At 52.7% G+C, this 22,641-nt stretch overlaps 2 protein-coding genes across 4 annotated transcripts in view; one reads left to right on the top strand and one right to left on the bottom strand.

Moving 5' to 3' along the window:
* The window catches only part of Col6a6 (collagen type VI alpha 6 chain), a 58,661-nt gene extending 40,431 nt beyond the window's left edge, over positions 1 to 18,230 (top strand). Inside the window, exons 23-37 of the mRNA XM_042666002.1 lie at positions 962 to 1,024; positions 2,723 to 2,785; positions 3,404 to 3,454; positions 3,947 to 3,982; positions 4,322 to 4,384; positions 5,626 to 5,688; positions 6,217 to 6,252; positions 6,346 to 6,382; positions 7,877 to 7,888; positions 8,406 to 8,899; positions 10,260 to 10,356; positions 13,712 to 14,383; positions 15,955 to 16,048; positions 17,563 to 17,877; positions 18,198 to 18,230. Coding sequence (XP_042521936.1) covers positions 962 to 1,024; positions 2,723 to 2,785; positions 3,404 to 3,454; positions 3,947 to 3,982; positions 4,322 to 4,384; positions 5,626 to 5,688; positions 6,217 to 6,252; positions 6,346 to 6,382; positions 7,877 to 7,888; positions 8,406 to 8,899; positions 10,260 to 10,356; positions 13,712 to 14,383; positions 15,955 to 16,048; positions 17,563 to 17,839 — 2,058 coding nt within the window. The 3' untranslated portion in view covers positions 17,840 to 17,877; positions 18,198 to 18,230. The remainder of the gene's footprint in view (positions 1 to 961; positions 1,025 to 2,722; positions 2,786 to 3,403; positions 3,455 to 3,946; positions 3,983 to 4,321; positions 4,385 to 5,625; positions 5,689 to 6,216; positions 6,253 to 6,345; positions 6,383 to 7,876; positions 7,889 to 8,405; positions 8,900 to 10,259; positions 10,357 to 13,711; positions 14,384 to 15,954; positions 16,049 to 17,562; positions 17,878 to 18,197) is intronic.
* Positions 783 to 22,641, bottom strand: part of Pik3r4 (phosphoinositide-3-kinase regulatory subunit 4) — a 64,533-nt gene continuing 42,674 nt past the window's right edge. Inside the window, exons 16-21 of one of the 3 annotated variants that reach the window (XM_042666005.1) lie at positions 22,023 to 22,154; positions 21,548 to 21,648; positions 21,120 to 21,208; positions 20,832 to 20,940; positions 19,822 to 20,010; positions 783 to 965 (exon numbers count right to left, since the gene is read on the bottom strand). In XM_042666005.1, coding sequence (XP_042521939.1) covers positions 19,840 to 20,010; positions 20,832 to 20,940; positions 21,120 to 21,208; positions 21,548 to 21,648; positions 22,023 to 22,154 — 602 coding nt within the window. In that variant the 3' untranslated portion in view covers positions 783 to 965; positions 19,822 to 19,839. Of the gene's footprint in view, positions 966 to 17,869; positions 17,947 to 19,576; positions 20,011 to 20,831; positions 20,941 to 21,119; positions 21,209 to 21,547; positions 21,649 to 22,022; positions 22,155 to 22,641 lie in introns of those variants that run through there. The other 2 variants (XM_042666004.1, XM_042666003.1) reach the window with 2 other exon arrangements.

Consider the following 22,641-nt stretch of genomic DNA (forward strand, 5'->3'; position numbering starts at 1 on the left):
AGTAGCTAAGATGATAAACATGAGCCACGGGTGCCAGGCACAATTGCCTTTTTTTTTTTTTTAACAGTTTCTAAGGACTATTCCAGAAGATTTATCTGGCACTTCCTGAGAAGTTTTTGTTATAAAGTGCTAGGTATTTTTCTTTAATATCTTGAGCTTTCAAATGCACAAGATGTCATTTGCAAATAAAAGTACATTTACTTTCCAAAATAATAATAAAAATAATAATAAAAGACTGATCCCTTTCTTTTTTTGGGGGGGGGGGTCTGGTTGTGGGGCCTGAACTCTGGGCCTGGGCGCTGTCCCTCAGCTCTTCAGCTCAAGGCTAGCGCTCTACCACTTGAGCCACAGCGCCACTTCCGGCTTTTTTTTTCTTTTTGCTTATGTGGTGCTGGGGAATGGAACCCAGGGCCTCATGCATTGCAAGGCAAGCGCTCTACCACTGAGCCACCTTCCCAGCCCAAGACTGATCCCTTTCTGAGGTAGAACTCATTTTTTAAGGCCAATGTCATTTGGAATAAATTTCTTCAACTATTAGACATTTTAATAACATCTGCCCCAGAAGCAAAAAACATTGAGAACCTGAATTCTCTTTCTTTCCCTCCTTCCTTTGTTTTCTTTTCTTTCTTTTCCTTCCTTCCTCCTTTCTTTTTCTCTCTCTCCATCCTTCCTTCCTTCCTTCTTTCTTTCTTTCTTTCTTCCTTCCTTTTTTGGGGGGAACCCTCCCAAGAAAGCATAAAGTCATTTGGCCACCATCTGGCTTGCTTTATTCGTTTTCTTTTATTCACTAGGCTTTCTTTGACAGCTGCAATCCTTTTTTTTCTTCCCCAGGGCAGGAGTCGGCCCGCCCTGACCATCCTCACATCTGCGCTTGATTTCACCTCTTAGAGGAGACACGGGAGGTTTCGGGGAGAGTCAGTCTGTGTGGTGCTGAAGCTTTTCGATCCTCGTTTCATTCCAGGGGCCTCCAGGACCGGGAGGAGCGGCAGGAAATCCAGGCCGTGTGGGAAGCCAAGGAAATAAAGTAGGTCACATTCTTGACACCCCTAAACTGGACCATTTCCCCCCCACCCCTCCTCAAGAGAGCTACATCGGTCTGCTGGCATTAGCCAGAACCCTTTCAACACAAAGACATAAAACACAGCTCAGCTGCCCCAGAGCCTGACTTAATTCTTCGAGAGTCAGCACCCTCCCAGGTCTAGGGTGGGGACCAGGATGAGCTCAGCCATTCCAGCTCAGCCTAATCTCATTTGCTGGGGTCCACCACACCCCATCTCCAGCCCAGGGATGGCCTGGAGTGGCCAGCTTCCTTTCTCTGCCCATTCATCTGCTCCTTCCCCCTGCCTCCTGGCCTGCCTCTTCATCTGCCTCCTTCCTTTTTTTTCCTTCTATTTGTCAGTCGTGAGGCTTGAACTCTGGGCCTGGGCACTGTCCCTCAGCTCTTCAGCTCAAGGCAAGCGCTCTACCACTTGAGCCACAGCGCCACTTCCAGTTTTGTGGTGGTTCATTGGAGAGAAGAGTCTCATGGATGTTCCTGCCCAGGGCTGGCTTTGTACCGTGATCCTCAGATCTCAGTCTCCTGAGTAGCTAGGATGACAGGCGTGAGCCACCGGCGTACAGCTGCCAGCTGATATTCCTGAGGACCCCTTCTTGAATTTTCCTTCCTAGAAATCAGCATATTTTCCTCTTTTTTTCCCCCCTTCCCACCTAATTATAATTCATTGCCATCTTCTTTCCTCTTACACATGTTGTCTGTTAGTGAGGACCATGTTTATTCTTCAAAGAAGCCTTTCTCTGCTGGGAGATGGTGTCTCATGCTTGTCATCCTAGCTACTCAGGAGGCTGAGATCTGAGGATCTCAGTTCAAAGCCAGCTGGGGCAGGAAAGTCCCTGAGACTTTTATCTCCAGTGAACCACCAGAAAACCAGAAGTGGCGCTGTGGCACAAGTGGTAGAGCACTAACCTTGAGCTGAAGAGCTGAGGGACTGAGCCCAGGCCCAGAGTTCAAGCCCCATGACTGACAAAAAAACAAAAACAGAACAACAACAAAAACCAGAAGTAGATCCATGGCTGAATTGGTAGAGCACTAGCCTTGAGCAGAAAAGCTCCAGGACAGTGTCCAGGACTAGAGTTCAAACCCTAGTATTGGCACAAACAAGAAATGAATTTTCCTTGGTTTTTTGTTGGTCGTGGGGCTTGAACTCTGGGCCTGGGCACTGTCCCTCCGCTCCTCAGCTCAAGGCAAGTGCTCTACCACTTGAGCCACAGCACCACTTCTGGTTTTCTGATGGTTCATTGGAGATAAGAGTCTCACAGTCTTTCCTGCCCAGGCTGGCTTTGAACCGTGATCCTCAGATCTCAGCCTCCTGAGTAGCTAGAATGACAGGTGTGAGCCACCAGTGCCTGTTTATGAATGTTCCTTTGTAAACCCGAATCCTACGAATGTCCCATGTAGCTGCTTCCTCCCAAAGCCCATGTGAGGTGGGTTTGTCATCGATGGGGACGCATGCCCCTCTTAAGAGGCCCCCCGCCTCCCAGGCCATGTTGAGCTTCCTGGCTGTCTCACACTTGGCCGCCTCAAAATGGACCAAGACACCTGCCATTTCTGCAGCAGCGACATCATGATGGCGCGCAGCCATGGTGCTGCGTGACTCCCATAGGCACCGCTGAACGCTGCTGCTTTAGTGCCATCTTCCTGATGCTCACTGTTGTGTTTGTGCAGGGAGAGCCTGGAGATAGCGGGAGGAGAGGCGCCGCCGGCTTCCCCGGCCCTCGAGGTGCTCAGGTGCGATCGCTGCTCTCTTTCTGGGTCTGGGAGTCATTCACTGTAGTGGCAGCTCAGGAGCAATGGATAGATGCTATCTCAATATGGCAGGGGGTGTGTGTGTGTGTGTGTGTGTGTGTGTGTGTGTGTGTGTGTGTGTGTGTGTGTGTGTGTGTGTGTGTGTGTGTGTGTGTGTGTGTGTGTGTGTGTGTGTGTGTGTGTGTGTGTGTGTGTGTGTGTGTGTGTGTGTGTGTGTGTGTGTGTGTGTGTGTGTGTGTCCTGAGGCTTGAACTCAGGGCCTGGGTCCTATCCCCCGCCCCCCGATCTGTTTATGCTCATCTGGAGCTCTACCACTTGAGCCACGGCTCCAATTCTAAAGCTATTTTTGGGAGATCAGAGTCTCACGGACTTTTCCTGCCCAGGCTGGCTTTGAACTGTGATCCTCAGATCTCAGCCTCCTGAGCAGCTAGCATGACAGGCGTGAGCCACCGGCGCCCGGCTGGGAAAAGGGTTCTGGCTTCTTCATGGACCCCAATCAAACCCAAACCCCTTGTTGTGTGTCTCCTTGTGAATAACCTGCCCCCGCTTCTGCTCCCAGTCCGTATTCCGCGGTGTTTCTCACTTAGGCTCTTTTTACAGGGTGACGATGGCCTTCCGGGTTATGGCCGTGTTGGGCGCAAAGGGGAGAAGGTAAGGCCCAGGTACCGGCATCGACCTTGGGAAACTGAGTATTCCAGGTTTGGGGTGGATGATGAATGGGGCCGAGCCTCCTATCTTGGCTCCCTCCCTGCTCCCTTAGGTCTCTTCAGGAATGGAGTCTGTGATTGGTCCATCCATAATTGTTTGCTTTCGCTATTAGCATAAGAGTTTACAGGGTTTCTCTTTGAACCAAATAGTAACTTCAGGATACTGGCCTGTCATCCTAGCTACTCAAGAGGCTGAGATCTGAGGATCGCGGTTCAAAGCCTGCCCGGGCAGGAAAGTCCATGAGACTCTTATCTCCAGTAAACCACTCAGAAAACCAGAAGGGGTGCTGAGGCTCAAGTGGTAGAGTCTTGAGCTGAACAGCTGAGGGACAGTGCCCAGGCCGAGTTCAAACCCCATGACTGACCAAAAAAAAAAAAGGGTGAATGTACCCGGTGACGCATGCGTAGATTGATTTTTCTCTGCTGTCCATTGTAGGGGCAAGAGGGATTCCCTGGAGAAATCGGACTCAAGGTACTGTGAACTTCACTGCATCTAAAGAACTGTCAGAAATACCCTCTTGGGGAGTCAGAGGTCAGTGGCTCACACCTGTCATCCTAGCTACTCAGGAGGCTGAGATCTGAGGATCACAGTTCAAGGCCAGCCCAAGTAGACAATTTAGAGAGAGACTCCCAGCAAAAAGCCAGAAATGGAGCTGTGGCTCAGGCAGAAGAGCTCCAGCATTGAGTGAAAAATCCAACTGAGCGAGGCCCTTAGTTCAAGCCTAATACCGTCTCATCCCCAATCATAACACCACAGACCCCGTGAGGTCGCTGATTTCAATAACCATTGTATTTTCATGCATGTATCTAGGGTGAGATCGGGGACCCTGGTGATCTGGGAGAAACTGGACCCAAAGGAGCCCCAGGCAGAATGGTGAGCTGCTGCCCAGGTTCCCAAGAAGGGGGCCTCTCCAACCCCTGGAACTTCTAGAAACTTGCAAGGTTATAAATGCAAAAGAGAAAAGAAAAGAAATGCCGGATGCTAGTGGCTCACACACCTGACATCCTAGCTACTCAGGAGGCTGAGATCTGAGGAGCAGGGTTCAAAGCCAGCCCCGGGCAGGAAAGTCTGTGAGACTCTAGTCTCTAATTATCCGCTTCACAATTAACCAGGAAAAAGTTGGGCTTGAGGCATAGCTCGGGTGTTAGATGCCAACCAAACAAGCCTCTGAGTGCAAGACTCTGGGTTCAAACCCTGGGACTGGCCAAAAACCAAAACAAAAAGTGACCCAATCAAGTAGTATTTTTTTTTTTCTAGTCCTGGGGCTTGAACTCAGGGCCTGGGCACTGTCTCTGACTTTCCTTTGCTCAAGGCAAGTGCTCTACCACTTGAGCCACAGCGCCACTTCTACTTTTCTGGTGGTTCATTGGAGATAGGAGTCTCACAGACTTTCCTGCCTGGGCTGGCTTTGAACCACAGTCCTCAGATCTCAGCCTCCTGAGTAGCTGGGATGACAGGCGTGAGCCACCGGTGCCCAGCCCAATTTTTGTTTGTTTATGTGTACTGAGGATTGGGCTTCATGCATGCTAGTCAAGCACTCTACCACTGAGCCACCTTCCTAGACCCCATCAAGTAGTATTTTAAAAAGAACATATCTTAATATTAAGTGAATAAGAAAATTCACTAACATGTTAGCAAGGATTATTTGGAGAAGAGATACCTGGGAAATTCCCCCTCCTTCTCTGAGTGTGTGTGTACGTGTATGTGTGTACTTTTAAATCTCTCAATTCTGTAAAATGGAAGTAAAAGATTCACTTGTGGGCTGGGAATGTGGCTCAGTGGTAGAGTGCTCACCTAGCACGCATGAAGCCCTGGGTTCGATTCCTCAGTGGTAGAGTGCTCACCTAGCACGCATGAAGCCCTGGGTTCGATTCCTCAGTATCACATACACAGAAAAAGCCGGAAGTGGCGCTGTGGCTCAAGTGGTAGAGCGCTAGCCTTGAGCAAAAGAAGCTCAAGGACAATGCCCAGGCCGAGTTCAAGCCCCAGGACTGGAAAAAGAAGAAAAAAAAGGTTCCCTTTCCACTCTTTGGTCTTTAAGTATTTTAGAACTAAATTGAAAAGACACAGGCGCATTCAACTATGATTTTCTAATCAGTCACTCTTGCTTTGAGGTGTCTTCTGGATTTCCTGGGGAGCCGGGAATTCCCGGGGAGCCAGGACCTCCAGGACGAAAGGTAAGTGGACAAGTTACCCACCACCCCAAGTCCTCTTCCATTTCAAAAGTACAATAAACTATCCAGAAAAAGCCAGAAGTGGCGCTGTGACTCAAGTGGTAGAGCGCTAGCCTTGAGCCAAAGCAGCTCAAGGACAATGCCCAGGCCCTGAGTTCAAGCCCCAGGACTGATTAAAAATGTCAATGCAAGGCTGACTCTAGTAGCTCCCGCCTGTCATCCTAGCTACTCAGGAGGCTGAGATGTGAGGATTAGAGGTTCAAAGCCAGCCCAGGTAGGGAAGTCCCTGAGACTCTCATCTCCAGTGCAGAAAAGTGGAAGTGGCGCTGTGGCTCAAGTGGTAGAACGCCAGGCTTGAGTAACAAAGCTCAGAGACAGCGCCCAGGCCCTGAGTTCAAGCCCAGGACTGGCCAAAAAAAACCCCCAAAAACAAAGCTGCTAAGATCGGTCCCCTCCCGTGACAGTGCTGGTCACCTTCCGGCTCCTACTGTGTGTGACTATGAGATCCTAAAACATTCGTTTGTCTCCTAGGGCGTGAAGGGAGCCCGGGGCTTACCCACATTCTCTGTAAGTATTTCCTCCCTCCATTTCCCCGATTGCTTTGTCAATGTGGTCACCCAGCTCCCTTGGTGAATTCTGTGTTTTGTTTTTCAACTGCAGACTTGTGACCTCATCCAGTACGTGCGGGACAGCAGCCGTAAGTACCTGCTATAGTACCCCACCGTGTGAGCTGCCACAGAAATGCCGACACAGCAGACACCATCAGCCGCCCAGTGTGGGTTTTGTTTTGTTGTCCTGTTGTTCTGGTTCTGGGGCTTGAACTCAGGGCCTGGGCTCCGTGTCTGAGCTTTTGTGCTCAACGCTAATGTTGTACCACTTGAACCATGCCTCCACTTCCGGCATTTTTGCTGGTTAATTCAAAGACTTTCTGGAGTGCAAAGCCAGTCTGAGTAGAAAAATTGTGAGTTTATCTCCAGCTAACCAGCAAAAAGCTAGACTAGAGGTGTGATCCAAGTGCTAGCCATGAGCAACGGGAAAATGGGAGACTCTGATTTCAAGACCCAGCACTCCAGGCTGGGACTGTGGCTTAGTGGTAGAATACTTGGCCTAGCATGCAGGAAGCCCTGGCTCGATTCCTCAGTCCCACATCAACAGAAAAAAAATAATAAAACTATATTTTAAAGGCTGCATCGCTGGGCACCGGTGGCTCACGCCTGTCATCCTAGCTACTCAGGAGGCTGGGATCTGAGGATCACGATTCAAAACCAGCCCAGGGCCAGGAAAGGCCCTGAGACTCTTACCTCCAATAAACCACCAGAAAACCAGAAGTGGTGCTATGGCTCAAGTGGTAGAGCGCTTGCCTTGAGCTGAAGAGCTGAGGGACAGCGCCCAGGCCCAGAGTTCAAGCCCCACGACTACCACCACCAACAAAAAGGCCTAGTATCCATGTACAGAAAAAAAAAAGTATACTAAAAATAATATATAGTTACTCTGAGGGACATGTATCAAGTGTGTACGAAACATAATTTTTTGTTGGTTGTGGGGCTTGAACTCTGGGCCTGGGCGCTGTCCTTCAGCTCAAGGCGAGCATTCTACCACTTGAGCCACAGAGCCACTTCCAGTTTTCTGAGTGGCTTATTGGAGATAAGAGTCTCATGGTCTTTCCTGCCCAGGCTGGCTTTGAACCGTGATCCTCAGATCTCAGCCTCCTGAGTAGCTAGGATGACAGGTGTGAGCCACCAGTACCCAGAGGATGAACTTCATTTTAGACTTGGATCCCATTAACGGTGAATTTATGCCAAATTCTGAAAAAAATAATCTGAAACACTTGTAATGTCAGATAGGAGTTGCTTGGCCTGCATATGCACATAAATTGTGTGTGTGTGTGTGTATTGGCAGTCATAAGTGTGTACAGACAGAGTCTCTACTCAGGTAGAGACGGTCTGTCCTTGGCTGGCCACAGGCTGCTGATGGATCACTGTGTGCTGTTCCCCCTTCTTTTCTCACCCCCCTTAAAATCAGGGGGGTGTCTCAGTGCAGATGGTAGGGTTTCTCTGCCCCATGTCTCAGCCAATTTCTGAGTGTCCCACCAAAGCATCGGGGGCAGGCAGCCGTGATATCTGTGCACAGTACAGCTCTGTTCCTTCTCTTACCGAGCATTAACCCAGTCTCCTCCATTTTTTCTCCCCAGCTTGCAGACAGGGTAAGTCGTCTCTACTTCTGGCGTGTTTGGATGAAGTTCTAAGAATGTCACACGCGGGGACAGATGGGTTCTGGCCAGTAGAAACTTTCTCCGGGCTTCCCTTCTGGCACAGCGGCCTGCAACTTCCGGCACCCCGTGGGGTTCCCCAGTGATTTGTCCGAAGAGCCAGGAGGAGGCCATTTTAGTATCAGTCGTTTGTGTGTGTGCTGGTACTGGTGCTCTACCATCTGAACCACACCCCCCGCCTCTGGCTATATTGTTGAGTCATTTACTGGAGAGAAGAGTCTCAGGGACTTTCCTGCCCGGGCTGGCTTTGAACCGTGATCCTCAGATCTCAGCCTCCTGAGTAGCTAGGATGCCAAGCGGGAGCCACCGGCGCCCAGCGTTTGTAGTTCTTATTAAGGTGCTGTGCAGAGTGGTTCTAAGTCAGGTGATGAGTGCATTTCTCTTTTTTGGGGGGAGGGCCATGTCACCCCTCCCTCCACCAGGAAGCCAGCACGCCTCACCTGTCTTTCAGGAGCACCCCGATGCCCGGTGCACCCCACCGACTTGGTGTTTGCCCTGGACGGGTCCCGCGAGGTGACGGCGCAGGAGTTCGAGCGGATGAAGGCCATGGTGGTCTCCCTGCTGCAGGACGTGCGGGTCCGCGAGCATGGGTGTCCCGCGGGCGCCCGCGTGGCCATCCTCACCTACGGCTCCCACGCCCAGCACCGGATCCGCCTCTCCGACAGCCACACGAAGCAGCAGCTGCTCCGAGAGATCGAGACGCTGCCGTTCCAGCCGGGCTCGGCCCAGAGGGAGCTGGGCCAGGCCATGAGGTTTATCTCCAGACACGTCTTCAAGCGGACACTGCCCGGGGCTCACACGAGAAGGATCGCCGCCTTTTTCACCAGCGGTCCGTCGGCTGACGCCCAGATGATCACCACGGCCGCCATGGAATTCAGCGCCCTGGATATCATACCTGTGGTCATTGCCTTCCGCCCCATACCCTCTGTAAAGCGGGCCTTTGCGGTAAGAATGAAGGCTTACAGGAAGGTGGTTCATCTTCCTTGATGGCGTCTGCAACCTAGAAACCTAGTGAGAATGCACACACACCGCATTTCCTTGTCTTCAAGCTCAGCTGGGTGCAGTAGTGCATACCTGTAATCCCAGCTACTAGGGTGAAGGTGTGGGGTGGGGATCTTGGCTCTAGGCCTGCCTGGGTGGAAAAGCCTGTGCGATTCTCTCTCAGTGGGAAGACACTGGGTGGGGACCGGTCATCCTGGCTACACCAAAAAGCCTGAACTAGGCAGATGGTGGTTCAGGGAGAAAAAAAAACTTCTGTTAGATGAGCTAGACACCCATGGCTCACGCCTGTCATCCTAGCTACTCAGGAGGCTAAGATCTGAGGACCCTGGTTCAAAGCCAGCCTGGGCAGCAAAGGCTGTGAGACTCTTTATCTCCAATGAAAATGGGAAGTGGCGCTCTGGCTCAAGTGGTAGAGCGCCTGCCCTGAGCTGAAGAGCTGAGGGACAGTGCCCAGGCCCAGAGTTCAGGCCCCACGACCGGCCTCCCCTCCCCCAAGAATGACAGCGTTTTCTGGAATTATGATGATTATAGTTCAGCAGCTTGATGCTTGGTTTGCTGACGGGAGTCTGGGAGATGCTGATGAGTTTGGCTCTGGTCTTGGAATTACGCAAATGAAGTGGTCAGTGGGGTGGGGCTTAGAGAGAATGCATGCAAATCAGGAAGGACGGGGCCAGGCTATGCAAATGACAGGGCTGTGACAAAGCCACAGCTTCAGAATTCTCTGATTATTTTCTTTTCTTGGTGCCAGTCCTGGGGTTTGGACTCTGGGCCTGGGAGCTGTCCCTCAGCTCTTCAGTTCAAGGCGACCGTTCTTCCACTTGAGCCACAGCGCCACTTCTGGTTTTCCAGTGGTTCATTGGAGATAAGAATCTCAAGGACTTTCCTGCCCGGGCTGGCTTTGAACCACGATCCTCAGATCTCAGCCTCCTGAGTAGCTAGGGTGACAGGCGTGAGCCACCGACACCAGCCCTTCTGATTAACTCAGTTTCTCCGCGTGTAGCTGAAGGCCAGGATGCGTGTGCTCTTGGGGTGATAGGCACCTGGGACAGGAAGATGTTTGGGGGGCTGCTCTGGACCCACGTGGGTCCCACTGGCCTGGGCACCAGCCAGGGCCGCTCTCAGAGTATTCCCACTTCACAGATGAGCTAAACCGAAGCAGAAACGAGTCATCAGGCTGTGGGGAGAGCCGGGTGCTCTTTACCCATACCCCCCCCCCCCCCCGCCATCTCAGGGTTGTGCAGTAGAAGAGGGAGGGTCTCACGTGCATACCCTTCACTGTCCCTCCCTCCGCCTCTGCCCACAGATGGATGACACGGGCGCGTTCCGGGTGGTCGTGGTCCCCTCGGGAGAGGACGCCGGGCCAGCCTTGGCGGCGCTGCAGCGCTGCACTGTCTGCTATGGTGAGTCCCACGCTCATCGTACCGTTATTTTTTTTGTCGGTTGTGGGGCTTGAACTCTGGGCCTGGGCGCTGTCCCTCGGCTCTTCAGCTCAAGGTGAGTGCTCTACCACTTGAACCACGGCGCCACTTCCGGTTTTCTGGTGGTTCACTGGAGAGCAGAGTCTCACTGATTTTCCTGCCCAGGCTGGCTTTGAACTGCGATCGTCAGATCTCAGCCTCCTGAGTAGCTAGGATGACAGGCGTGAGCCACCGGCGCCTGGCGTTTCCTTGGCCTTTGGAGGGTCCTCCCAGGGTTCTGGCCACACCCCACCCCACTACAGCAACCCCCACACATAGGGACTCGCCCAGCCCAGCCCTGTGGGTCTCTTCCCTGGAGGGCCGTGGGAGGGCACATTCCACGTCTCTGTAATCTCGTTTCCAGGAAAGTTTCATGGTTTTTAGGAAAAAAAGGAATATGGAGCCCGTATCTGCCAAGTGTTTCGTGCTATAAAATATTTTATAGGTGTTTTTCTTGGGTTAGTGTTCACAGCTCACAAAGAAATGGTATCCTATATTAATCTATTAAAGTGATGCATAATTATGCACTTATAAGATCGACATACTGTATTAATATAATTAATAAATTAATGTAACACGGCTTGATATAATACCCTAATTATATTAGGATATAAGCTATAAATATTACGTTAAATATATGAACATATTTTAATTAGGTGTACATATATGTATATACCTATGTGTATATGTGTGTATACACATGTATATACTTATGTATGTGTATATATGTATATACATATGTATGCATATACTTATGTGTATACGTATATACATATATATGCACATACTTGTGTATATATGTATACATATGTATGCAGTTATGTGTATATATGTATACACATGTATGCAGTTATGTGTATATATATGTATACGTATGTATATGCTTATGCGTGTGTATATGTATATGCGTATATCTGTGTGTGTATACATACATACTCATACGCACAAGCTAACATGGTAGTAGTAGTAGGAGGTCATGCATTTCTCACGGAAAGACGTCGTCCGAGATCCCCGGGGTTACGGGTGCGCACGGCTGCACGGTGATCTGTGTGCTTTGGGCGTGCTGGCGCTGGGAAATGCCCGTCCTCCGCCTATGCTTCCTAGTGATTGCCAAGACGGCGGGGAAAGCCGCTGAGATGGTGGAGGACGCCCAAGCTGCAGAACTCAGCTTTGCCAGGGGTGGGAGCTGCGTGGAGAGAGGTGGACGGTGGGGGGGGGGGGGGGGCGGGGGAGGAGGCGGCTGCTGCTGAGGCTTCGGCTAGCGCTGCTGGTGCCTCCCCAGCTCCTTTCCCTCCCCAGCTCCTTTCCCCACAGTCACCCTCCTTTGCAGTGGACTTGATGAGGAGCAGGAAGCTTAAGAGACAAAGAACTCACTTGCCAGGCACCCGTGGCTCCCGCCTGTCATCCCAGCTACCCAGGAGGCTGAGATCTGAGGATCACAGTTCAAAGCCAGCCCGGGCAGGAAAGTCCGTGAAACTCTTACCTCCAATAAACCACCAGCAAACCGGAAGTGGCGCTGTGGCTCGAGGTAGAGCGTTCACCTTGAGAACAGAAGCTCAGGGACGGCGGCCCAGACCATGAGTTCAAGCCCAGGGGGTGTGTGTTGTGTAATTGGGGGTTCAAGGCTGGAGGAAGCCCCCACAAGGCTGCTGCTCACATGCTCAGGGCTCATGAGGAAGGGAGGGGCTCTTCCTGATCTTGGCAGATCTCCAGGGGGGTGCCGCGTGCTGACTCTCAAGAGTGCCAGGCTGAGGCTCGTCCCCTCTCCTCCTACGCCACGCCCACGTCGTGGGTCACCAGCTGCAGCTTCCCACTAGGTCCACACAGCTTCATGGCACACGCCACCCAGTCAGAACTCCCATGTCCATGGCTGAGTTCCGGCTCCATTTCTTGGCTTAAGGAAGATAGTTTGGTTGTTGTTTCCAGCAATTAAGACAAGACAGAAGTGAGGGAGTGGACAGCCTGCTGTGACTGATTTTCACGAGGGGCTCTGCAGTCAGGATCAAGATGCGGAGGTCGTGAAAATCTTCGTACATTTCAGATCAAAGTCTTAATTTAGCACCATATGGCGGTGTCTGGTTGAATGTCTGCATTTGTGTTCTTCCTTCTAATTGCTCTGTTTTGTGTTTTTGTGCCAGTCCTGGGGCTTGAACTCAGGACCTAGGCACTGTCCCTGAGCTGTTTTTTTTTGCCCAAGGCGAGCACTCTCCCACTTGAGCCACAGCGCCACTTCTGGCCTTTTCTGTGTCTGTGGTACTGAGGAATGGAACCCAGGGCTTCATGCATGCTAGGCGAGTGCTCTACCACGGAGCCACCTTCCCAGCCCGCATTCTTTTGTTAAACGAGATGGGCCTGCTTATTTGAAAAGATGAGCTCACATGCTAGGGAAGCCCATGAATATGCATCAGCTCTAGTCACTGGCTTTTAACTAACGTGTCTCACTCTTTCATCTAATGAGCATTATGGAGATTTTTTTTTTTTTTTTAAGATGAGCTGTAGCTTTGCCTTTACAATGAGGTGAAGGCTTTACATCAAAATCAAAAGATGAACCGGCATTGTACTCTGCCGCTGTCAGCACATGAATCGTTCGTAAGATGACAGAAGTGCGGTGATGAGTGCATTGCTTTAATCAACAGATCAAAACACTTTTGCACCACAATGCAGTTGTCTGTCTCTTGCACTCACCAAGCCTGGAGTGAGTGGCTCACGCCTGTCATCCTAGCTACTCAGGAGGCTGAGATCTGAGGACCCAGGCTCAAAGCCAGCCCTGGCAGGAAAGTCCATAAGACTCCAATGAACCACCAGAACACCAGAAGTGGTGCTGTGGCTCAAGTGGTAGAGCGCTCGCCTTGAGCTGCAGAGCTGAAGGACAGCGCCCAGGCCCAGAGTTCAAGCACCAGGACTGACAAAAGAGGAAAAAAAAAGTAAAAAGCACAGATAAGCCAGGCGCCGGGGGCTCTCGCCTGTCATCCTAGCTACTCAAGAGGCTGAGATCTGAGGATTACGGTTCAAAGCCAGCCCAGGTAGGAAAAGTCGCTGAGACTCTTGCCTTCAATTAGCCACCAAAAAAACAGAAGTGGATCTGCGGCTCAAATGGGTAGACGCTAGCTTTGAGCATAAAAGTTCAGGGACAGTGCGCAGGGCCTGAGTTCAAGCCCCAGGATGGACACATGGACACACACACACAAACAAACTTACTGCAAACTGTGCTTGGGGAAATCCTGTCATTTCCTAACGGTGGCCCCTGACCATCTTTCCATGTCTTCCTGCGTGGTAACCCTGCCCACTTGGTTCACAGATGTGTGCCAGCCCGAGGCTTCCTGTGAGCCAGCCCGTCCACCCCCGGAGCCGGCCTACATGGATGCAGCTTTCCTGCTGGACGCCTCCCGGAACGCCGGAGCAGCCGAATTCGCAGACCTCCGCCACCTCGTGGGGTCGCTGTTGGATCATTTCGACATCACCCCACATCCCCAGACTTCCACCACGGGAGATCGGGTGGCGCTGCTGAGCCACGCGCCCCCCGACTTCCTGCCCAACACCCCGAGGAGCCCCGTGCGGACTGAGTTTAATCTCACCACCTACGGCAGTCGGCGGCTCATGAAGAGACACGTGCAGCAATCCGTGCGGCAGCTCCACGGGGAGGCGGCGGTGGGCCACGCCCTCGGGTGGGCCGTGGACCAGGTGTTTCTCAGCGCGCCCAACCCCCGAAGAAACAAGGTGATCTTTGTGATCTCGGCCGGGGAGACGAGCTACGTGGATGGGGACACGTTGCAGAGAGAGGCACTGAGAGCCAAGTGTCACGGGCACGCCGTGTTTGTGCTGTCCTTCGGCCCCGCGTGGAATGACAAGGAACTGGAAGAGCTGGCCAGCCAGCCTTTGGACCAGCACCTGATCCAACTCGGTCGAATTCACAAACCTGACTACGCATACAGCGTGAAGTTCGTGAAGTCTTTTATCAACTCAATCAGACGTAAGTCCTGAAATCTGATTTTTTTTGGGGGGGGAGGGGGGTCAGTTGTGGGGCTTGAACTCTGGGCCTGGGCGCTGTCCCTCAGCTCTTCAGCTCAAGGTGAGCGCTCTCCCACTTGAGCCATGGCACTACTTCTGGTTTTCTGGTGGTTCATTAGAGATGAGTGTCATGGGATTTTCCTTCCCAGGCTGGTTTTGAACCACGATCCTCAGAGCTCAGCCTCCTGAGTAGCTAGGATGGCAAGTGTAAGCACCAGCGCTTGGCTTCAAAAATCTGTTATTTCTTGCATATTAAGAATGAATTTGGAGGGCTGGGAAGGTGGCTCAGTGGTAGAGTGCTTGCCTCCCATGCATGAAGCCCTCAGTTCGATTCCCCAGTACTACATACACAGAAAAAGTCAGAGGTGGTGCTGTGGCTCAAGTGGTAAAGTGCTAGCCTTGAGCAAAAGAGGCTCAGAGACAGTGCCTAGGCCCCGAGTTCAAGCCCCACAAATCCCTTTCCTCCCCCCACCAAAAAACCCAAACAAAGCCAAGCAAGGGCACAAGGCCCAGATTTCTAACACCAGAAGTGGCACCAAAAATAGTATATTTGGTATTCCCCAGGAGAAGACTGACATGTTCTTGGAAACCGCTTGTGTGTCTTCAAGGGCACTTCAGGGTCAGGGAGGAAAAATCCGGCGTAATGGGGTGAAACGCGATTCCTTCGCATTGAATTTCCTGGCCGTCTTTTTTATGCCTCTGGTTCCTATGGAGAGGCAGGCATAACAGCCAGCTGTTCCCACATCTGTCAGCGTGGAGCACAGTCATCCGGGGATGCGCTTCTAGCTCCTTAGTGGGACCCTTGCCATGTTCATGTTAGCTGGCCGCCCTCTGATGGAGGCTACTGGGTAACGTGCCAAGGGAGGAGGCCAGAGAAAAGTGAAGCCATTTTGGCTTGGCTTTAATGGAGTTCGGAAGGTAGAACTTGGTGAAATGCTAGGTGACACTTCATCTACCCGTGAACGACACAGCCTTACAAAACACTCTTGTCCAGCTGGCATGGGGTGGCTCGCCCCTGTTAATCCTAGCTCCTTAGGAGGCTGAGATCTGAGGATCGGGTTTAGAATAAGGAAGTCCACTTTTTTTTTTTTGTGGGTCGTGGGGCTTGAACTCTGGGCCTGGGCGCTGTCCCTCAGCTCTTCAGCTCTTCACTACTTGAGCTACGCCACTTCCAGCTTTCTGAGTGGTTCATTGGAGATAAGAGTCTCACATGGACTTTCCTGCCCGAGCTGGCTTTGACCTATGAGCCTCAGCTCTCAGCCTCTTGAGTAGCTACGATGACAGGCGTGAAGCCACGGGCAGCCGGCTAGTCTGTGACTCTTATCTCGAATGAACTACACAAAAAGCCAAAGTGGAGCTATAGTGGTTCAGGTGGCAGAGCACCAGCCAGCTCAGCAGCAGTGCTCAGGCCCTGAGTTCAAGCTGGCAGATGTGTTGCTGCTGTGTGTGCGCATGTGCAGGGCTGTGCTCAGAACCAGCACAGCGGTGGTACCCTGGTCCTGCTCAGAACTCCCTGGGCTCCTCTCTCCCTAGGTGCCATCAACAAATACCCTCCGGTGAGCCTCCGAGTCAAGTGCAGCAGGCTCGGCTCCAGCCAGTCCACACAGTACCCACGCCAGTCTCGCAGGTAGTGTGCTGGGTAAAGCGCCACTCACGGAGCTACGCTCCCCCTTCCTGTCCGTCCCTCCTCTTCCTTTGCCTTTCCTTGCTCTCCCTCCTCCATCTTATTCAGACAGAAGTCTGTTGCAACACACTGACCTCTAACTGGAGGAAATGAGAGGATTTAAAACAAAAGTAACCAGGTGAGATTACAGGCATGCACCACTGTAACTGTTTGACAGAAAGTGTTCTGGTTTCTTATACACCTCTAAGTAATCTTAAATTCTTCATTACTTTTTTGGTGTCCCATTACTTATTTAGGAATGTGCTTTAATAGAAAATATGTGGGATTTAATATAGTTACGAACTTGTGGTTAGATAAACGGGGGCCAGGTGCCAATGGCTCACACCAGTCATCTTAGCTACTCAGGAGACAGATCTGAGAATCACGGCTCAAAGCCAGCCTGGGCTGGCTTTGAGGGAAGACTGAGACTTTTCTCCAATGAACCACCAGAAAACTGGAAGTGGTGCTGTGGCTCTAAGTTGTAGAGTGCTAGTCTTGAGTGAAAAAGCTCAGGGACAGTGCCCAGGCCCAGAGTTCAAGCCCCATGACAGAAAACAGGGTTGGAGGTATGGTTAAAAACTGTGCAATGCTGGGCTGGGAAGGTGGCTCAGTGGTAGAGCACTTGCCTTGCATGCAAGAGGCCCTGGGTTCGATTCCTCAGCACCACATAAGCAAAAAAAAAAAACAAAAAAAAACTGTGCAATGCACACCCGCACAACTCTCTATCTCCATTCAGCACTTGTGAAATGATCTGCACGTTTGTGACCCTTAAAGCGATGTATGCGAATAGTGCTTCTTCCCAGATAATCAGGCATTCGAGGCCAGAACCTCACTCCTCGGCTGCAGCCTAGAGCTCAGCGTTTCTGGGGAAGAAACCAACCTTGTGGGAAATGGTCTTTAGAAACCAAATTCTGGTCAAGAGCTTTGCTCATTGCCAATGGGGTGTCTCAACTGGGGTGTCTCAACTGGGCGTTTTATTTCAACAGTTAAAAATGACTTGGCATTAAAATTAAGTTCTCTATGTAGAGGTTTGGCCTAGATCAACCTGGTTATTTTTTTGGTTGGTTGTAGGTCTTGAACTCAGGGCCTGGGCGCTGTCCCTCAGCTCTTCAGCTCAAGGCAAGCGCTCTACCCCTTGGGCCACAGCACCACTTCCGGTTTTCTGGTGGTTCATTGGAGATGAGTCTCATGGATTTTCCTGCCTGGGCTGGCTTTGAACCGCAATCCTCAGAGGTCAGCCTCCTGAGTAGCTAGGATGACACAGGTGTGAGCCACCGACACCTGGCCAAATTATGATTTGTATGTGCTGGTTCTGGGGCTTGAACTCAGGGCCTTTTTTGGTCAAGGCTGGCACGCTACCGTTTGAGCCATGCTGCCCTTCCAGAGGAGTCGCTTGTCTGCTTCTGGTGTGCTTGCAGGCTGTGCTGGGGGCAGGGAGGGTTATTCATGTGCTGCACTGTGGCTTTTTTGTGGCACAGCTCGGTCCCCATTCCACACTCCGTGGCCGTGTCTGCGAAGGCCAGGCTCTTGCGAGGCTGGAACTCTGCGTGGATGGCCGCGGCTCGTCGGAGCCTGGCGGGAAGCACACCCCGCGCCGTTGGGAAGGTGCGAAGGGCGCCGCAGCGTGGTGAGAAGCCTCGTCAGGCCCAGGCCTTGGCTGATGGAGGGCAGGGCGTGGCTGGCAGGGACGTGGAGGTGCGCTGTGGGTCCCCTGAGGAGAAATCTAGGCCGTCTGTGTGCATCCCGAGGCTCTGAGCTGGACAGGCTGCGCGCCGCTGGTCTCCGTGGCGATGGTGAGGCGGGGCTGGTGACAGGTGGGGTGTGGACACGTGACCGTGGGCCAAGGCGAACTGTTTCCAGTGCTGGGGGGGAGGGGGGGGGGTGTTAAACCCTTTTGTGCTCTAGCTTCCTCTGCTGGGTGCAGTGTCGCTTCTCACTCCTGTGCTTTGTGCGGCACATGCCATGCTGTGGGTGGATGCTTTGTCTCTGGTAGCCTGCTGAGCCGTGGCGGGGCGCCCACCCCTCCCTCCACGCATGCCTGGTGCGCGAGAAGGCACGGCTTCTTCCCTGCTATGGCCGTGAATGGCCAGTAAGGCCTTTTTTTTTTTGCCAGGCCTGGGCGCTGTCCCTCGGCTCTTCAGCTCAGGCTAGCTCTACCACACTCGAGCCACAGCGCCACTTCTGGCTTCTCCTGTGCTGAGGAATCGAACCCAGGGCCTCATGCATGCGAGGCGAGCACTCTACCTCCTCTCCACGACGCCCAAGCTGCCTTCCCGCCCCTCTGCCGTGCTGGTCAAGCCCCTCTGCTCTCCATACTACACGGAGTGGAGCGCCCAACTCAGGAAGCAGTGCAGAGCTGGCAGGGACACGGGCTGCGGGGCCAGCTGCGCGTCAAGTGCAGGAAACTGGTGAGCAGTAGTATTTCAGAAGCATTTTAATAACAGGGACTTTTGTTTTTTAACTTTGGATTAAACAACTTCCTTCTGATTATTATTGGAAATAATTGGTAACATTTGTTCTGTTGTTGCTGGCAAGTCAAGTACACCAAACGAACATTACCTGTTCATTTCACGCCCAAGGAGAGAACACTTCTTTTTTCCCTTGAAAAGGATGGGCTGGGAAGGTGGCTCAGTGGTAGAGCGCTTGCCTTGCATGCATGAGGCCCTGGGTTCGATTCCTCAGCACCACATAAGCAAAAAGAAAAAAAGCTGGAAGTGGTGCTGTGGCTCTAGCCTTGAGCTGAATTGCTGAGGGACGGCGCCTAGGCCCAGCGTTCAGGCCCCACAACCGGACCCAAAAAAAAGATGAGGCCAGGCCTCAGTGGCTCACACCTGTCATCCTAGCTACTCAGGAGGCTGAGATCTGAGGATGGAGGTTCAAAGCCAGCCTGGGCAGGAAACTCCATGAGCCTGTTATCTCCAATGAAACACTAGAAGTGGTGCTGTGGCCCAAGGGGTATGAAGAGCGCAGGGACAGCGCCCAGGCCCAGAGTTCAAGCCCCACAACCAACAAAAAAAGGAAAGAAAAACAAAGCTAGGTGCCTGTGGCTTAGCTCAGGAGACTGAGATTTGAGGATCAAAGTTTAAAACACACCTGGGCAGGAAACTCTAAGAAACCCAGAAGTGAATTTGTGTGTGACTTAAGTGGTAGAGCATCAGCCTTGAATGAAAAAGCTAAGGGAGAGTGTCCTGACCCTGAGATCAAGCCCCAGTACAAGGAGGGACAAAAGAGGGAAGAGGAGAAAGAGCACCGGGTCACATTCTATCACTGTTCTGTGCGCCACTTAACCACTTAAAAAATGGCAGGTGGTGTTTTGTCAGTTGTGGGGCCTGAACTCTGGGCCTCAGCTCAAGGCGAGCCCTCTACCACTTGAGCCAAAGCACCACTTCTGGCTTTTTCTGCTTATGTGGTGCTGAGGAATAGAACCCAGAGCCTCATGCATGCAAGGCAAGCGCTCTACCACCGAGCCACCTTCCCAGCCCCCGCCCGCAATACCAGAGATGCTCTCATGACAATCCAAAGCATCGTACCTGCGAGCTGTCTGTCCTTTCGGAAGAGCATTTTTAATAGCAAAAACCTGTTTACAATAGCTTACAACCATTTTTCTATACAAATTTGCCTCCTGTGTGATACAGGAGAAAGTCCCACAGTGTTGTCTGTCTGACTCGTAAGAGATTCGCGTAAACCGTACACTAGACATGACTTTCAACGTGTGAGCAAGTGCACGTGAGCATTACCGGTCGGTCCGCAGGCTTCTACTTCCACACCTTCACGATGCCGTCCCGGGAGGCGGTGACGATGAAGCCCTGGGTGGTCTGGAAGGTGGCCACGTCCGTGATGATGTCGTGATGGCCCACGGGGAGCGACTCAGGGCCCCGGCGAGGGGTGTCGTCACTGGGTCCCGCCTTCTGCTTGTTTTGAATTTCCTGTGGGGTGAGGGGAAGTCAAGGAGAGAGCTGGAAGTGAACGCTTAAGCCATAGCCTACCTGACATCCGGCATCGGTGGTGCAGCCCTGTGTCCCCAATACAGAAGCGCGGCCAGAGCGACACGGTGGACCTGCACCGCCCACACTGGGGAAGGACCTGGGACGTTCTGCCAATTCCAAAGCTCCCACATGGAGGTGCACCTCCAGCACACACTACTGAAACCTGCGTCTCAGAGCCAGAGCTTTAAACTTGCCAACATCCAGGTCTGAATTGTGGTTTTCCGTCTCCTAAATAGGAGACACTTCTTGACCTTATTGTGTCTACCATTCTCATTTATATAAGTGCTTTCTTATCATTTTTTTGTTGGTTGTGGGGCTTGAACTCTGGGCCTGGGCGCTGTCCCTCAGCTCTTCAGCTCAAGGCGAGCGCTCTACCACTTGAGGCACAGCGCCACTCCGGCTTTTTTCTTTTTGCTTATGTGGTGCTGAGGAATCGAACCCAGGGCCTCAGGCATGCAAGGCAAGCGCTCTACCACTGAGCCATCTTCCCAGCCCCTAGACTTTATTTATTTTTGTCAGTCGTGGGCCTTGAACTCTGGGCCTGGGCGCTGTCCCTCAGCTCTTCAGCTCAAGGCCAGCGTTCTACCACTTGAGGCACAGCGCTACTCCCGGTTTTTGGCTTTGAACCCTTGATCCTCAGATCTCAGCCTCCTGAGTAGCTGGGATGACAGGCGTGAGCCTCCGGCGCCTGGCTTTTTTCGGTTCTTTACTGTTCAAATGCTCATGTCACCCAAAACTGGAAGAAAATGCCAGCGCCCTACCTGGACCACCTCGGTGCCTTCTATGATCTTCCGGTAGTAGGAGGCGGAGGAGCAGCCCGCGATTCCGGCCACCACATAGGACCTTTCCGGATAAGCCAGGTCCCAAAACCTAGGGAGCAAACGGGCGGTCACCGTCGGTGCAAGGTAACGGGAGGCCGAACCGCCACTGCCTTGCGCTCACGGCACTATGTGTGCGCAAACCATCTTCTAGTGTCAACAGCATAACCGCTATTTAATTCCTTGATTTGAATAAGCATGGTGGGGGGGGGGGGGGTGCACATGCCGTACCTGATCTTCATGTCTGAGCCAGCGGTGAGCAGGATGGGGTTGCCGTCCGCGGGGCTGCAGTACAGGCCGTGCACGCTGTGAGGGGATGGCTGGAAGGACACAGACAAAGAGCTGAGCATCACGGTTCAAAGCCAGCCCGGGCAGGAAAGTCAGTGAGACTCTTATCTCCAATGAACGACCAGAAAACCACAGGTGGCGCTATGGCTCAAGTGGTAGAGTGCTAGCTTTGAGCTCAAAAGTGCAGGGACAGAGCCTACACCTTGTTCAAGGAGATCACAGTGGTCAGAACACTCCACACGGCGTACATGAGCAGGCCCAAGGACCTGGACATACCTATGTGGCAGCGGCCACGCTGACATCGTGAGCAACCCAAACTTAAACTTGGAAACCCAGTGCAGACTAGATTGCATGCGCATGCGCAAGGGTACCTGTAACTCAGAGAGCGGTGGTGCGCTGCTGGCCCAGAGCGTGAACCTGCGGTCCCCGGTCTCCATGTCCCACATGGACACTTCGTTGTTGCCCTGCACAGCTGGGGGACACAGAGGGGTGGCACGGTCACTCTCGCCCCTGCCCTGGCTTGTGCACGGCTCAAAGCCAGCCCGGGCAGGAAAGTCCAAGAGGCCCTTATCTCCAATAAACCACTAAAAAACTGGCAGTGGCGCTGTGGCTCAAGTGGTAGAGCACTCGCCTTGAGCACAAAGCCGCCAGGGACAGCGCCCAGGCCCTGAGTTCAAGCCCCACACCAACAAGCCCAGGCCCTGAGTTCAAGCCCCACACCAACAAAGAAAATGAGAGCCGGTGGGTGTGTAGGAAGGAACAGTGCAGGCGGTGGCTGGTGGCGGAAGGGCAGGGTGCACCTGCCAGGCCCAGCCTCCACCTGGGAGCGGGGGCTGCAGCGCTCACCTGCGATCACCCAGGACTGGTAGAGCGGGTGCATGGAGAGGCGGCGGATCCGCGCCCTGGAAGGGTGGCAGTGACTGGAGATGGGCAGCTGGAACCTCATGTCCCAGCAGGCCATGGCGCCGCTGCTGGTGCCTGCGAGGAGAGCAGACGGGATGGCCCGGGAGCAGAGCCCACGGGCCGCGAGCGCATGGGTGGGGAGGAGCACCTGGACTTCGCGCTCGCTCGACAGTCCCCCCGCACCCACACAGCACCTGCTTGCTAAGCGCTCAGCGGCATATCCTCACAGGCCAGTCTCACGGAGATAAACTCGAAATGAATTCATTCGTGACACCGTCATGAACGGCCAAAGGCACCCACCAGACTCCCCTCCTTCTGCAGCCCAAACACGCTGTGTAGACACTCATTCAGAATGACAGAAGCCTAAATTCCAGCACATAAGACTGCAATTCAAACGTGAGGGAAAAGGATGACCGCTGGGAGCTTTCCCAGGGGTGGGCCCAACGCACAATGGGCTGTGTGCTGGGGGGTGGGGGAGACACTTAAATCCTGAAAAAGGGCCAGGCTTAGTAACTCACTCCCACAATCCCATTTAGGTGATGGTTAATGAAAAGGAAAATGC

The sequence above is a fragment of the Dipodomys spectabilis genome, unplaced genomic scaffold (assembly GCF_019054845.1).
Source record: "Dipodomys spectabilis isolate Male_0828 unplaced genomic scaffold, ASM1905484v1 ptg000360l, whole genome shotgun sequence".
Taxonomy (NCBI): domain Eukaryota; kingdom Metazoa; phylum Chordata; class Mammalia; order Rodentia; family Heteromyidae; genus Dipodomys; species Dipodomys spectabilis.